The sequence below is a fragment of the Megalobrama amblycephala genome, linkage group LG9 (genome assembly GCF_018812025.1).
Source record: "Megalobrama amblycephala isolate DHTTF-2021 linkage group LG9, ASM1881202v1, whole genome shotgun sequence".
NCBI classification, from domain to species: Eukaryota; Metazoa; Chordata; class Actinopteri; order Cypriniformes; family Xenocyprididae; genus Megalobrama; species Megalobrama amblycephala.
In genome coordinates, this window is record NC_063052.1 from 30,913,262 (window position 1) to 30,930,565 (window position 17,304).

At 38.6% G+C, this 17,304-nt stretch overlaps 1 protein-coding gene across 13 annotated transcripts in view; it reads right to left on the reverse strand.

Annotated features, from left to right (window-relative positions):
• The window catches only part of LOC125275640, a 130,035-nt gene that overhangs the window by 74,141 nt on the left and 38,590 nt on the right, over positions 1-17,304 (reverse strand). For all 13 annotated transcript variants that reach the window (XM_048202760.1, XM_048202764.1, XM_048202762.1 and 10 more), the window contains exons 6-7: positions 4,011-4,343; positions 3,421-3,654 (exon numbers count right to left, since the gene is read on the reverse strand). In XM_048202760.1, coding sequence (XP_048058717.1) covers positions 3,421-3,654; positions 4,011-4,343 — 567 coding nt within the window. The remainder of the gene's footprint in view (positions 1-3,420; positions 3,655-4,010; positions 4,344-17,304) is intronic.

Here is a 17,304-nt window from a genome sequence, read left to right on the forward strand (position 1 = left end):
CTCAGATTACAGAAGAGTGAAACACAACTGACTTCAAACTACTCCACGTGACATGCAGTTTTCTGTTTCACACACAGATGGAGATAGAGAGGCTCAAGCTCTGTAGTGCAGTTTTAAATCGGTCAAATAATCTATAAAAATAAACGTTCTGTAATATTATAAGTCTGTAATGTTTAACTAATGAGTGTCAAATACAAACAATTTCCTGATTATAAGTCAAGTCAAGACACTTAGGCTAGTGCTTGCAGATTGTGTCAAAGCAGCTTTAGTGATGGCAAATAATTTTGGATGCAATTTGCATCATGCAAAGCAGCTCTAAAAGAAAATGGTGTCAGCTTAAGTAAATTCAGTATTGATCATTAGCGACATTTGCAGGAGAAAACAAGAGTTACAGCTGGACTCATTTACTAAAATTTTAAAATTTTTATTTGACAACTATTTAGAAATTCCAAATGTTTAAATTTGATTGAGCACTTTGTTAATTAAAATGAAAATTACATTAAAAAAAATCAAATGATCTTGATGCAAATGATCGCAAAAAGTTTAATTTCAATTAGATTTATTTCATTTAACTCAATGTCTAAAAGTTCATCTTAATTTCAACACAGATTCAATTTACTGATCTTGAAGATATTTATTAATATTCTATAGTGAGAAAGATTTTGTAAAGATAAATGCATGAAAGTAGCTAAACATGTTAAACATCATCAAAAAACTGCAAATTCAAGCAGAAGTTTAAAAGCACGAAGAGCAAAACAGCAGACACCACAAACACACACAGATCAAGTTTTGAATTCAAGCTTTTTCAATTCAAGTATATTTTTATAGCACTTTTCACAATACATGTTGTTTCAACATTAATTTTAATTTACAATTAATTTACAATCACTGTTAGCAGTTTAACTGAAGGTAGAAGCAATGAGCTCCTGGAAATAATCAATTACATATTAAAAATAATTAGGATATATATAGAATTGTGCAATGTGCATGTTGATCCAGATGTTGCATCTTCTGAAGTCCTCGCAGGAGTTGGCGCCGTCTCTTCACAGGTGTTGGTCATCTGAGCTCTTCTAAAGAGGCTGAATCCAAACTGAAGCTGATGTCCTCTCTAGTCAAAACTAGTAAAACAGAAAAGCAAAAGGAGAATAATTAGCGTAGCTGCTGTTCATAATATTAAGCAAAGATAGTCATGTGAAATTGATCTGATATGAGATGCATTATGTGAATGCTTGTCTAAAGAGATGCGTCTTTAATCTAGATTTAAACTGGGTGAGCGAGTCTGAGCCCCGAACATTATCAGGAAGGCTATTCCAGAGTTTTGGAGCCAAATGTGAAAATGCTCTCCCTCCTTTAGTGGACTTAGATATCCTAGGTACAACCAGAGTTTTGTGATCTTAAAGAGCGTGAAGGATTGTAGGGTGATAGAAGATCGGTTAAGTACACAGGAGCTAAACCATTTAGAGCCTTATAGGTCATTAGCAATACTTTATAATCGATACGGAACTTAATAGGTAACCAGTGTAGAGATGATAAAATTGGTGATATATGATCATATTTTCTTGACCTGGTAAGAACACTAGCAGCTGCATTTTGTACTAATTGTAGCTTGTTTATTGAGGAAGCAGGACAACCAGCTAATAATGCATTACAGTAATCTAGTCGAGACGTCATGAAAGCATGAACTAACTTTTCTGCATCAGAAATAGATAACATGTTAGATAACCGTATCTTAGCAATGTTTCTGAGGTGGAAGAAGGCTGTTTTTGTAACATATGAAATATGATATTCAAAGGACAAGTTGCTGTCTGATATAACACCCAGGTCTTTAACTGTCGAGGATGGAGTAACGGTACATCCCTCTAAATGCAGATTGTAGTCTGAGAGATTCTGTGTACAGGTTTTTGGCCCAATAAGTAATATTTCAGTCTTATCTGAATTTAATAGAAGAAAGTTACTAGTCATTCAATGTTTTACTTCTTTAACACACTCTGTCAGATGTTAGGCAGAAATTACAACTTGTGCTCAATGATTACAATAAAATGATAATATTAAAATATTATAATATCTGAAAGTTTTGCATGTCGATCTTCTGAACTTACAATTGTTCACCTGAAAACATCGTATAAACAGGAAGGCAGGAGCGGATTTCTCATAGATGTGATGAGATCTGCTGCTGGTCTCATGAATCTTCTGCTGTGTGTTCATGTCCTTCTCTAAATCTTCTCATTCTCACTTTTTGATCTTCCTGTTTCTTTCCTAAAAGCATCACATTATCATCATCTTCACACTCTTAATATCTGCATGTCAAATCCATAATGATGATCATAAATGTCTCTGACCTGACGTGTGTCTCATGTAGATGTGAAAACCTCCTAACAGACCAAACAGAATCATCAGCTGAAAACTCCAGACCAGCACAAACACCACAAACTCTGAACACAACACAAACAATGATTAGAAAGAAAACAAAATTAATCCATCATGTAGTGTTCTGTTAAACTCGTACCATGATCTGATGTCTGTGTGCTGCTGGTCAGTGTAGAGGTCAAACTAGAGGTCACAGCTTCAGTAGTTGATCCTGTAATAAAACATCACTGCAGAATCACTGAAAACACGTCAACACAAATTACTGCAGAGATCGGCTGAAATAAACTAATTCTCATCCAGAAATGTTTTGAATGAACTGTGAATGAAGAGAACTCACAGTTTGCATCACTGCTGTTGCTGTTTTTGCTGACATTCATATATTAAAATCTCACCTAGAAGGTCACAATGTGCTTAAATCCAGGCTCTGAGTGTCAGAAGTGTGATGGATGGAGATACGCTTCAGTTTATCAGTCCATGTGCGGAAAATAACTAATTTTGTCTATTTTTCTTAGCCAATCAGAATCATTAAACCTGAAGTAATGCTGTGGTTTGTGGACACTGTTAGAGTATAATTGTTGTGGAAATGTGAATGTACACAGAGTGACCGACACACTCCTTGTGAGTGTTGAAGCTGACTTCTGCTGATGAAACTGCAAACTATTCTTCAGTAAAATTTCCTTCAATTTATTGTATTTATTTTATCTCTGACTCCAGGTCTTCATTCATCATATCTGGTCTTTTGGGTCTTTAACTGTAAAATTCCCTACAGTGTTCTGTTAAACTCGTACCATGATCTGATGTCTGTGTGCTGCTGGTCAGTGTAGAGGTCAAACTAGAGGTCACAGCTGCAGTAGTTGATCCTGTAATAAAACATCACTGCAGAATCACTGAAAACACGTCAACACAAATTACTGCTGAGATCGGCTGAAATAAACTAATTCTCATCCAGAAATGTTTTGAATGAACTGTGAATGAAGAGAACTCACAGTTTTTCATCACTGCTGTTGCTGTAGTTTTTATAAATATGTGGACATTCATGTACTAAAATCTCACCAGGACAGTGTTTTACTCTAATGCTCTTCTGTCCGTCACTGACGTGGTTCTTCACACTGCAGATGATGTTTCCATCAGTTTCCTCATTCAGCTCAATGGTGGTGTTTCCATCCATCAGTGATTCTCCATTCAGAGTCCAGCTGTAGATGAGCTGATCCCCGTCAGAGGAGCAGGACACTGACTTCATCCCATTGGAGGAGCAGCTGATTGACACATTCACTGAGCCAATAGGAGCTGGAGGGAGGGACACATGACAGTACAGTCACACAACTCTTTATGTCACCAGAGTCATTTTCAAGACATTTTTAAACAAATTTATTGTTGAGATGATATCTGGACATTACTGCAGCATAGGTTAGTCATGTGACAACAATGTAGCAAATTACTGTTTGAAATGCTTTCACATACTACTTTTAAACAGTAGTTAATATACAGAAAGCAACATGCTAATTTTTAATTCTGAAAATAGTCTTAGTACATTGAAGTGCCAATGCTTTTGAATAAATAATAATTAATAACCTTCACAGAGATTCAACTGATTATCTGCATGAGATCATGAGATTATGAGTCTGATGAGAGAGTTACTGTACCTTCAACATTCACTTGAAGATGTGTGTATGTAAATGAGCCGTCTGAGAGATCGAGTCTTAAAGTGTAATTCCCTGAATCTGCTCTGATCACACGGTTTATTATCAGAGTCCCATTAATGAATGTCACTTCAGCTCTGTTATTAAAAATATCACATTCATTCTCCCTTATCTTGTCATTCTTTACTCTACAAAATGGATCCTCATGGTTGTTTTTTATTCTCTTTAATATCTTCAGGTTATATTTACTAGCGTCCACCATCAGCATATTGAGTTTGTGTCCCAGAGCTGCGTAACAGGGATCTTTCTGATTAAACCTGCAGTTAAACTCCAGACCTGAAGAACAAAACACACACACGTTCATCTCAGTAACAGTTGTTCTGCTGGAAGTGAGTGATTTGAGTCGTTTCATCTTTTTTCATGATCGTTCAGGTCTGAACACAATCACCTGATCAATGTCATGTGACTGATCTCTTCAGAGATGCAGGAACATTTACTAAAATACAATCAAATATGTGCAATATATACATTGCTTGCAAAAAAATCAGAATAGAAAGATGTCGAGCATGAATACTGACGCTTCAAGATCTGGATTTATCATCAGTTTGACAGACATTCTCATTCTAGAGAGCATTTTATGGAGCAACATTTATTGTTACAGGTTTGAGTACAAACCAATTGAGTACAAACCAGTTTCTCTCATGTTCTCAATTTGTATAAAATTGAGAACATGAGAGAAAGAGAGAAGAACAGAGTGGATTTATGGGGTGAAAAGGAAGTTAGAGAGAGAGAGTGTGTGTGAAAGAGAGAGAGAGAGAGAAAGTATGCAGAGAAATAGCTGAACCATGTGATGAGGTGTGAAAACAAGAATAGAGCTGTGTAAACTTTCTTAAATAAAATGTTAGGTTAGTTTGCAAACAATAGGATATAAGACACAGTAATATGTTTTAATATTACTTAAAACATATTCTGAGTAATTTACAGTTGGTTTGACATCTTTAGGTCAAACAGTGTTGTAGTTTAAAGGATTCACAGTGTTGCATAGACATTTTTCTGAACATTTTACTAGTAGTTTGATACCATAATGTCATACAGTTAAATTGTTCAATTGATTTATAGGGCTAATTAATATACATTGTATTCCTTTAAATTAAATCTTGTCCTATGCAAAGGACATTTAATTATGTATATCTGAGTTGGTCCAGGCTCAAAACATGAAATGTTTAATGGAGAGAAGTTAAAAGAGAGTTTAAATGGTATGAAACCGAATGTCAAAGGTTAAACTAACTTTACCGCCGTGTAGTACGTCTGTACTGTGTGTGTGTTCTACTGCGGTTTATTTTCAATAAAAACAAAGGAAAAAATAATTGAAATTACCAAAATAATGAGTGCGTTATAAAAATCACCTGTTATACTTTAAGAAGACCATAAGCAGAATATAATTATAAAAACTATCATTTTGATTTCATGTCTTTAACACATACTGTGACTGTTTGATTTCATCTTCCATCTGACATATTATAATACTCCACTAACACACACTGTTTAGACGAGAAAACACTGAGACTAGATCACTTTGGAAACTCTCTTAATGTAATATTACAGTGTTTTTATCTCAGAGATTCATGTGACTGAACATCATGATCAGTTTGAGCTGAAAGTTGACTCACATGCAGCAGTTTGCAGCAGCAGCAGCATCAGTCCAAAGATGAGCATCATTTCTCTAAAGTCCAGTTTCCAGAAGAGCCCAATCCCAGCAGAAGAGTGTGGATGCAGCTTCAGATGGAGACATGAGTGTCTGTTCTTCAGTCCGTCTGTGTTCTGACTCTCATGAAGCTCCTCACAGCAAAATATCTGATCGAGAAAAGAGGAAGTTCCCTTATATGGGGAAGGCAGATGATGTTAGTTTGCACTACAACTAGGCCTGCATCTAAAAAAGACAGTGAAACTAAGAAAAAGGTGTAAATATATGATATAGGCGTACTCTTTTCTTAGTGTCAGCGGTGTTGATAACATGAAAGATCCGCTCTGACAGTGATCATCGGTAACCATGATGATCCTCAAACCCTCAGATTCATCCGTTCAGAAGAGCGAAGAATCATTGGTCTCATTAATGTCTTTGTGATGACCAAATGCAATCAAGTATAATTTACTACTATGTTAGTTGACTTGTCCAATATTCAGTCATATCGTCAGTTATATTATACATATTTTAATTTCTTTTATGGGAACATATCAAAATATACAAATATTCATATTCAGATATTTTATAAGGACCCCCTGGCATTACATCAAGGACCCCTGGTTGAGAAACACCGCTCTAGCATTCCTCAATGTAGAAATTCAAATGAGCCAGAAAGAATCAGCCAATCAGAGCAGCAGCCACAATCACCCCACTGCCATATACAGATGAGCTCAGACTGTGTGCCCATACACTATCCCTCTGAGATCAAAACTGACTCTACAATGAAAAACTACAAGCAGAAACTTCTTACAAACAGTCCAGAGACTCTGTTTGCTGATCTGTTCAAAACTGGAGAAATTTGCAACCTCATTTTCTTCTCTGATCACTCCAGTGCTGGCATAAGGCCATCATCAACCATTACCCCTCTGTAAAGAAAGAAGGCATCTGTAGCCTAATGGCTGGAAAGTTTAAAATTAGAGAACCACCTGACCCTGACAGTACCTTGATAACTGTGAACATCTATAAAAATGGGACAGTCATGGTACAGGGGAACCTGAAATTATTCAAGGCGGACTACAGAGCAATAGGTGAAGCTATGAAACATGAGAAAGCTTTACTTTCTGAAAGTCTGTCATCTAAGCAGAACACAGAGACTGACAGCCCTCACACAGCAAATGAGAAAGCTTCAGAAGGAGAAGGACAGCTATCAGTGTGAGCTGACTGCACTGAGACTCCAGCTACAGGACAGAGAACAGTCCACACTAGACGAGGCAGCAGCTGAGAGAGATACAGGAGGAGAGAGCGATGGAGAGCAGTGAGATCCAGACCCTGAAAGAGCAGCTGAGAGAGCTTCTCCTGGCCAGAAAAGAACCAGAGCAGACCCACAGAGCTCAAACACTGCCCTCCACCCACCCCCTGTGCAGAGAGACCCGACCCAGACAGCTCACAGCCATCACAGCGTCAGGCTCCCCTGTCCCAGCACAACAGCATCAGCCCTCGTCTCACAGCAGCCCAGCACCAACCAGCACAGAGGAACCTGAAATAGCTCTCAAAAATCATCCTGTCCACTTTACTTCAGAGGAAAGATTTCCATCCCAACACAATTAATAACATAAATTACAGCACTCCAGACATTGTGCCTTTTTGCCTAACGTCCACTTGGCCCACCATCCAGACCTGGACACTGACTGTCTATATGACGTCCACCTTTACAAGAACCTGGTACATATTTTTGCAAAGAGATTCAAAGATGTCACTCTAAACAGGAGTGACCAGACAAGCCCCAGGTGGAGCAGAATCAGACCTAAACCAGCCAATCCAACGAGACTCACTTCAGGAAACTACATCCCAGCCAACACCTCATCTAAGTGTACATTTAGATTCGATTGGTTGTCCCTAACATTACTTTCCATCATTCACTGTTTTCATATAATCTACTGTGAAAAAAATTCTATCAATCTCTTTTCTCAAAATGGCAAATAAACCATACAGTTTAATTTAAGTTAGTAAAATCACTCAGTTTTTCTACATGGAATATCCAAGGTCTAAACTCCTCAATCTTTGGTCTAAAAAGTAGAAATCCTGACTTTATGAGAGAAATTCAAGGCATAGATGTCATAATCTTGCAGGAAATCTGGTGTAAAGGAGATGTGTTCACTGGATGTCCCTCAGGATACAGAGAGATCATATTACCATCAGTCAAACTCACATCCGGGGGATGATAGTCTGGACTAAATCTGAGCTGTCCATAGATTCAGTCAAAAAAGATCAATATCACCTGTGGCTGAAGATTAAATAAGGAATAATATCAGCATCTCAGCCTGTTTTCCATATATACCCCCCTCGAGTCTCCGTACTTCCAAAAGGAAACCTTTCCAGGCCCAGGGAAATGTGCTGCTTATGGGTGATCTAAACGCCAGAACTGGAGAAGAATTTGATTTCCTAGAATCACATGGTACAAGATTCATCACTGGCAGTAATAACCTATTCCCTTCTCTTACCCCACCAGACAAAACTGCGATCAAACAGTGAACGCTCACAGACGGCAGACTGAATCAAATGATTTTTTTAAATAAACGAAACAAGCAAACATTTGTCTTTTGTTTTGATGTACATATTTATCAATTAGTGTTTGTAATGTATAAATGTGATTGGATGTGCGACATTTTGGAAGAAAGCCAATTTGACATTTACTCAAGGCATTGTGCTCCATAAGGAAGTCCAAGAGTCTCGTGTTTAAGATGCTGCAGAAAACCTTCCCCAGGTTACTGTTCACAAAGATGTCTCGGTAGTTGTTGGGATCTAATTTGTCACCGTTCTTGTGGATGAGGCTGATGAGGCTCTTGTTCCAGATCTCGGAGAAAAACCCGACACTCAGAACATCACTGAATAGTGTTAGCTTTGCCAGTTTGAAGCTTTGGTCTGTGTGTTTCAGCATCTCATTCAGGACGCTGTCAACAACACAGGCTTTCTTGGACTCAAGGACCCATAATTTGTCTTCCAGTTCTTTTATTGTTATGAGGAAATCTGAGGGGTTTTGATTTGCTTAATTGATCTTTCCAAATTGTCTAGTTTATTAATTATTTCATTTTGATTAGAATTTAGAATTTCAGTTGGGCTACATAATTCCCCATCTTGGATTGCCAGAACTTCTTGATTTGGTTTGTATAGTAATTTCCATTTATCCCAAAATGTATGTGAATTTATAGACTTTTTGATTTCTTCAAACTGGTTTTTGCAAAAACTGTGCTTTTTTTCAGACGGAGTGTGGCTTTATATTGTTTTAGTGCCTCAGTAATGAAGGCGGAGGTCCGGATTATCTGGTTGTCTGTGTTTTTGCTTTGATAAATTACGGAGGTTTTTTCTCAGAGCCTTACAGTCCAAATCAAACCATTTGTCAGTTTCTAAATATTTTTTTTTCTGATTTAACAATTGTCAATTACTTTTTTGTGCTGTTTTGTAGAATATGTTGTTTAGATCTTGTACTTCCTGATTGATGCCGAATTGATTTTTAGGGTATACCTGTGTTTGGAATGAATGTAAGAGGGACTGAATTTCTGAAGATTCAACAGCATTGATGTAATTAGTGTCGCTGTTTTCTGTTTTTTTAAATGAAGTTATTTTGTTCATTTGATACGGTGTTTTTGTAAAGATCCAATCTCTGGGTTGCTGTTCCACTCCTAGCCTGCAGGGGGCGCCCTCCTTAAGTTTCCATGTCATGCTCCCTCCAGGTCTCCAGATGGCACTTTATCCCCATGCTTAGTGCTCTCCACTCCTGCAGATGGTGCTATTGTACTCAGAACTCTCCTCATTTGCCCTGATTCCCTTCACCTGTGTCTTGCCCTTTATAAGTGTGCTTGTTCCCTGCCATTATGTTCAGTCTTGAGCCTATGTTCTCCAGTCTCCAGAGCGCAAGTTAAAGTTTTGTTCCTTATGGTACTTTTTGACCCTTGTGGTACTTTTTGACCCTTGTGTCTATTTTTGTTTTTTTGTTTTATGGAAGCTCGGCTATCCTAGTTCATTTGTATTTTGTGATTTGGTTTCTCAAGTAAAGACTAGGTTTTTTTTTGGAAGACTCAAGTCTCTCGACTCCTTACTCTTCTGCTCTTGGGTTCCATTGTCTGAGAGCAGGTTCAAGTCCAGCCAAGGGTGACATCCTTACAGTTTTAATTGTTTTGGGTGATGTTTCAGATTGCTTTATATAAAGTGTGATTTGGCTGTGGTCTGAGAAAGGTTTTAAGGGTTTGACTGTGAATGCTCTCAAAGAAGAAAGGTCGAGATCTGTGATTGCATACAGTGATGTTACCAAGAGCTGCTGTAGGTGCATCAGCCGAGCAAGTCCTCTCGCAGTCTTCCGTTGACGATGGACAGAGCCAGTCCTCGGCAGAGCTACATGAAGGATTATACCTAAAACTTATTGATAGTGGAATAGGGGGAAAATTCTATGATTTGATCAAATCAATGTACACAGCCAGCCAATGTGCTGTTAAAATTGGAAACACAAGAACCAAATTTTTCCACCAGGGGCGTGGAGCCCCACCCTCTTTAACATTTATATCAACCAATTGACCAATATGATAGAAAACGCTCCCATTCAAGGTCTCACTCTACACGACACAGAAATAAAGTGTCTTCTCTATGCAGATGACCTGGTACTCCTGTCGCCCACTAAAGAGGGGCTTCAGGACAGCCTGAATCTGCTGGAGGATTATTGTCAGTCCTGGGCCCTGACAGTCAACCTCCAAAAAACTAGAATCATGCCATTAAAAGATCAATTAAAATTGACATCCCAATCCAAATTTGGCTCAAACATTTCAAATCTATAATTGAACCTATTGATATATATGGCAGTGAAGTGTGGTGTCCATCTATAAAATCTGATTTCTTAAATTGGGAAAAACCTTGAAATTCTACATTTAGAATTCTGTAAGAGAATACTCAAAGTCCAAAGAAAGACGCCAAACAATGGATGCAGGGCAGAATTAGGCCAATACCCTCTCCTTCTAAACATCCATAAAAGAGCTATCAAATTCTGGAAACACCTAAAAACAAGCGACCCCAACACATCCCAATAAGCCCTAAAACACCAAGAGCTGAGCGTAAGTAAGAGTCCCCTGTGCCAGCTGGTGCTGAGACTTATTGACCACAAACCCGCAGAGATCAAGAATACACTATTGCGAACTACCTGAGCACAGTGAGTGATGTGAAACTCAGGAAAACACTGACGGTGTACAGACTCAGTCTGGCCATAGAGATGGGCCGGCGCAGACAGACCTGGCTCTCCTGTGAGGACACACTCTGCTCGCAATGCATCCTGGGAGTGACGGAGACGGAGCTGCACTTCGTCACAGAATGCCCAAAATACCAAGAAATCAGAGACCACTACTACCCCAACATTAATAAAAATATTTCCCCAATTTAACACCTGTAGCCCAATCCAAAAATGAAGAAGCTAAATGTTCAAATATAGCTGCAAGATTTGTATCATCTTGCCATCTCCTGAGGGACAACCAGAAAGAAACAAACAGCCAATAAACACACCCCATTAGACCTACACACATGTAAAAAGACATGCATTTTAGTCTGAGACTAGACTTGTCTGTTGAAACTAGATCACTGAAGACTGTTTTGTTAAAGGTGCTCTAAGCGATCCTGGGCGGAGTAACTTCCTGTTGACGTTCGAAGTGTTGTCAAACAAAACAGAGGCTAGCTAGACCCTCCCCCCTCCTCCTCCTCCCCCTCCCCGCCGTGCTTCCTGAAACAGTCATGAACGTGCATTTAAAATCATCCTTGTCGGTTATTGGCTGGAGCATGTTTATTATGATTCATGGTCCAGGCTGCACCAGTGTGTTTTTGTTGCCGTTTTTGGAGCTTGTGGCGACTACAGAGACCGCGTTTTTTTACAGTGTGTTCAGGGTACAGGCAGCTAGCGGATAGTGAGGAGATGTTTGCTGTATGTGACAAAAAATGTTTTGGCCTAAAAACGCGTGACATCGCTTAGAGCACCTTTAACACACTTAATGTAATATTACAGTGTTTTTATCTCAGAGATTCATGTGACTGAACATCATGATCAGTTTGAGCTGAAAGTTGACTCACATGCAGCAGTTTGCAGCAGCAGCAGCATCAGTCCAAAGATGAGCATCATTTCTCTAAAGTCCAGTTTCCAGAAGAGCCCAATCCCAGCAGAAGAGTGTGGATGCAGCTTCAGATGGAGACATGAGTGTCTGTTCTTCAGTCCGTCTGTGTTCTGGCTCTCAAGAAGGTCCTCACTGTGAGACTCACTCTTATTTAAAGCAACACAAGAGAGAGATAATTTATTTGATTCAAATAAAACAGTATCTTTACTGTTTTTATGAAATGCTTTAGACAGTTTCATTGAGAGTTAAACCAGAATAAGGCCTACATGTGACTGTTCCAGCAGCTGTTTGTGATCTTCCTCTCGTTGAGTGAGTGTGTGATGATGTTTTAGTGTTTCATGTCTGTAGAGAGAGAATGAAGAGATGATTCTGACCTTCAGCCCGTCTGGACTCAATCTTCTGTTTACTGGACCTGAGACTCATGAGACGCGTTGAGTTCTGGAGCTGCTCAGAGCTCATAGAGAGCGACACCTGCAGGAGGAAACTACAACTACAGCTGCACTCAATTCAGCACGACCTGCTTTTAAAAAAATCTTAATTACTTACATCATATCCGTAAACACAGAAGTATTGCGTTGGATTTTAACTAATCAAAACTAGCTTCATGGATAACTTCGAGGGAATAATCTACAGCGACAGATATAATACATAGTAGTAGATTATATGACTTTTTGATATATGATTCCTCAAACCCTCAGATTGATCTGTACAGAAGAGCGAAACACAACTGACTTCAAACTACTCCACATGACAGTTTCTGTTTCACACACAGATGGAGATAGAGAGGCTAAAGCTCTGTAGTGCAGTTTTAAATCGGTCAAATAAACTAAAAACAAGCGCTCTGTAATAATATAAGTCTATAATGTTTAACTAATGAGTGTCAAATACAGACACTTTCCTGATTATTAGCGACATCTGCAGGAGGAAACAAGAGTTGCAGCTGGACTCATTTGCTAAAATTAATTGTAACATTTGATAACTATTTAGAAATTCCATGTTTAAATTTGATTAATGTGCACTTTGTGTTAATTAAAATGAAAATTATATTAAATAAACTTTAAAAATCAAATTAATTTCAAATAGTTTTATTTTCATTTAACTCAATGCCAAAAAGTTCATCCTAATTTCAACACAGACTCAATTTACTGATCTTGAAGAATATTAATAATGTAGACTAGAGTGACAAAGATTTTGCAAAGATATGTACAAATGTGGCTAAACACTTTACACATCATCATCAAAAAAAAAAAAAAAAAAAAAATGCAAATGCAAGCAGAAGTTTAAAAGCACGAACAGGAAAACAGCAGACACCACAAACACACACAGATCAAGAGGAACAGTTTTGAATTCAAGCTTTTACAACTCATGTTGAAAACTTTTCACAATACATGTTGTTTCAAAGCAGCTTTACAGAAAATGCTTGTTTTAATGTTACAATTGAGGAAATATTCTGTTATCAGCCAGAGATGAGTGTGTCACAGTAATATCCATATGGCAGTAATATACAGCTATAATATAGTACATGTTTGTTAGTTAACTTCATGTTTTCAGTGAAGCAGACACAGCGTACATGTTAGGCAGAAATTACAACTTGTGCTCTTAACGATTACAATAAAAGGATAATATTAAAATATTATAGGATAATATCTGAAAGTTTTGCATGTCGATCCAAAGTTGACGTCTTCTGAACTTACAATTGTTCGCCTGAAAACATCGTAGAAACAGGAAAGCAGAAGGAGAGGATTTCTCATAGATGTGATGAGATCTGCTGCTGGTCTCATGAATCTTCTGCTGTGTGTTCATGTCCTTCTCTAAATCTTCTCATTCTCACTTTTTGATCTTCCTGTTTCTTTCCTAAAAGCATCACATTATCATCATCTTCACACTCTTAATATCTGCATGTCAAATCCATAATGATGATCATAAATGTCTCTGACCTGACGTGTGTCTCATGTAGATGTGAAAACCTCCTAACAGACCAAACAGAACCATCAGCTGAAAACTCCAGAGCAGCACAAACACCACAGACTCTGAACACACTGAAAACAACGATTAGAAAGAAAACAAAATCGATCCATCATGTTTCCTGTAGCATGTTCTGTTAAACTCGTACCATGATTTGATGTCTGTGTGCTGCTGGTCAGTGTAGAGGTCAAACTAGAGGTCACAGCTGCAGTAGTTGATCCTGTAATAAAACATCACTGCAGAATCACTGAAAACACGTCAACACAAATTACTGCACAGATCGGCTGAAATAAACTAATTCTCATCCAGAAATGTTTCGAATGAACTGTGAATGAAGAGAACTCACAGTTTTTCATCACTGCTGTTGCTGTAGTTTTTATAAATATGTGGACATTCATGTATTAAAATCTCACCAGGACATTGTGTTATACTAATGTTCTTCTGTCCGTGACTGACGTGGTTCTTCACACTGCAGATGATGTTTCCAACAGTTTCCTCATTCAGCTCAATGGTGGTGTTTCCATCCATCAGTGATTCTCCATTTAGAGTCCAGCTGTAGATGAGCTGATCCCCGTCAGAGGAGCAGGACACTGACTTCATCCCATTGGAGGAGCAGCTGATTGACACTTCCACTGAGCCAATAGGAGCTGGAGGGAGGGACACATGACAGTCACATGACAAACAGACACATACAAACAAACATGATTTGTTTTTAAAATAGAGCCTAAATACTGTAAATAAATATCTATGACATAAAAAATCTAAATATATATAAAACAAAGTGCAGTTGCTTTTGATGAAATTCTTCCAGATGTTCAATAATGAGCTGCCAGGGGTTCACTGTAAAAAAAAAATCAAACCGTTCGGTTCTCCACCCACGGTTCGGCACACACTTGCACCGCGGTTCATCCCAAATCTGACCACGCATCTATAATATGGTTTGTTGAAAACAATGTGTAAAACAGACAGACGGATTCAGCTAATGTACGTTTCAGTCGATGCATTCTGGTTTCCCAATACGTTACAATAGCGATGATCAAAAGAACATGGACAAAACAGTCACTCTTTGTAAACAAATGTTCAATGACGTGCCGAATGCTCTATGAAAGTCATTTACGCCGTCATCACCCGGGTGTTGATAGCGCTCGAACGCAGGTGAGACCTGAACAGCTCACGTTACTATCTGTGTTTAAACTAAACTCATTTAAACCTTGCCAATTTAAACATTCATCCGTAAGACCCGAAAGAAAACTCGCGCGCGCTGTGAGGAGATTTGTGTGTGTGTGTATACCGTGTAGGCCTACTCATCCGAAGCGCGCACACGGAGAGCCGCATCAGAGTGAGCAAATACTCTCGCACAAATTCTCTTTAAAGTCTTGCACTTAAACGGACAAATTCACAAAAAAAATGATGTCAACATGCCCATCTTAGCGAGTATCCTAACAAACAGTACGTTATGTCTTAGGAGAAAAACGAGACAGACAACGCATGTGTGTAAGTATCAGTGTACTGGATCTTTGAATTATGTCTTAAAGGGAAAGCAGTCTAAAATTCCTGCTTTATGTGTTTTAATGTTAAAGGGGTGGTTCAATGCGATTTCACTTTTTTAACTTTAGTTAGTGTGTAATGTTGCTGCTTGAGCATAAACAACATCTGCAAAGTTACAGCGCTGAAAGTTTAATGCAAACAGAGATATTGCCTTTTAAAGTTATGGCAGTTTAATGCCTACAAAAACGACCGGTTTGGACAACAACGAGCTTCTTCCTGGGTTGGTGACATCATAAACCCTGCAAAACACGCCCCCGGGAACATGCAACAAAGTGGGCGAGGCCATGCGGAGCGGCATAATGGAAGCGGAAGAGTTGTGTTCACCAGATGCGAGCGGCGTGACGCGACGCGTCAAAAGATATAGAACCCATTATAATCTGTGATATTTTCTACACTGGATGCGCCGCTGAAGACAGCTTCCAGAATCTACACGAGTTCAGTGCTGGATTTTACTGAAAGATGAAGCAGTTCCCACTTTAAAAGCAGAAGCTGCTGTTTATTGGCTTCAATCTGTAAGTACGTTTTATTGTTTATACATATCTTTTAAACATATAACGTTAGTTCTGTTGCTATTTTTTGGTTGCGTCAAGGATGTAAACAAAGACCAACGTGTTTTTGCTTCGCTAGCCACTTAGCTAAATTCTACAAACACCAACAAACTTCTAGGTTCATAGACTAACAGTTGTTCATGCTATAAATTAAACGCTACCTTTACAAAAATGCTACTACTCAGTCATGTATTCGGCTACAGTAAAGCTTTAATCAGGATAAAACTGTATATTGAAAGCTAACAAACAGCAGTGACAGCATATCTAAACACTTTGACAGAAATACAAAATGAAATACCATTCATAACCGTCCTTTAAAAGCCGTGATTGCAGAGTTTCTGCCTGACCCTCTTCATCTGGGTCTGATTTGGGCTTAATTTGATACAGCAATATAGACGCCATAATTTACATTTTCACTGAAGCCCACGTAACCGGTAACAACTAAAATGGTAAGGGGCATGGCGTTTCCGGACGCTTCAGCGAATCACGGTAGCTCTGGATACACTGGGCCAGCTAACCAATCTGAGCACATTGTGTGTTTCGAGAGGGAGTGGCTTCATAGAAGCAGGAAGTCAAACGAGCCGTTCATATGACAGTGGAAACAGAGGTGTAGAATTAAGGTAAAATATATGAAAAATACAGCTTTTAAAAAAACCCGAAGCATTAAGACATGTTAAACTGTGCCCCAAAAACACAATCAAGCCTAGAAAAAAAACACTGAACCACCCCTTTAATCGAGCGACAAAGCACGTAGAAACCATTCTTGACTGAATAGCTTTTGTAACTTCAATAATGTTTCATCTTTAACTATTCAAATAAGTTTACATGCAGTGTTTTAAATTTGATTACTTTATTCAATTTATGTACCTGAAAGCTGATAAGGCAGGAACACACCAATCCGACGAACTAGTGGCGACAAAAGCAGACTGCGTGGTTGGCTCACGTCGGCAGTGTCTGGGTCCAAAGTTGGCGAGGACCAACTTCAGCCGACGGTGCGGAACACACTGAGAAAACTTAGTCGACCAACAAACAAAAACTGCCTGATGGCTGACTGTCAGCTTGGTGTGTTCCTGCCTTTAGATACCTGAAAAGCCTGTAAAGCATTGTTTATTTTATTTGTATAGCTCTCATATATTTATTTGTGCTGTTTCTTGTGGTTAGATTATTTGTTTTTATTTCCTTTATCTTTATTTGACAATTGTCCTATTTTTTTACTGAACATAGCACATACCGAACTGTACCGAAACCGTGACACTAAAACCATGATTCAAACCGAACCGTGAGAAATCTGAACCGTCCCACCCCTGTGAGCTGCATGACAAAAAAACCTTCATAGAGATCCAACTGATTCATTTACATGAGAGTGAGATCTTTGGAGATCATGAGATTGTAATGAGTCTGATGAGAGAGTT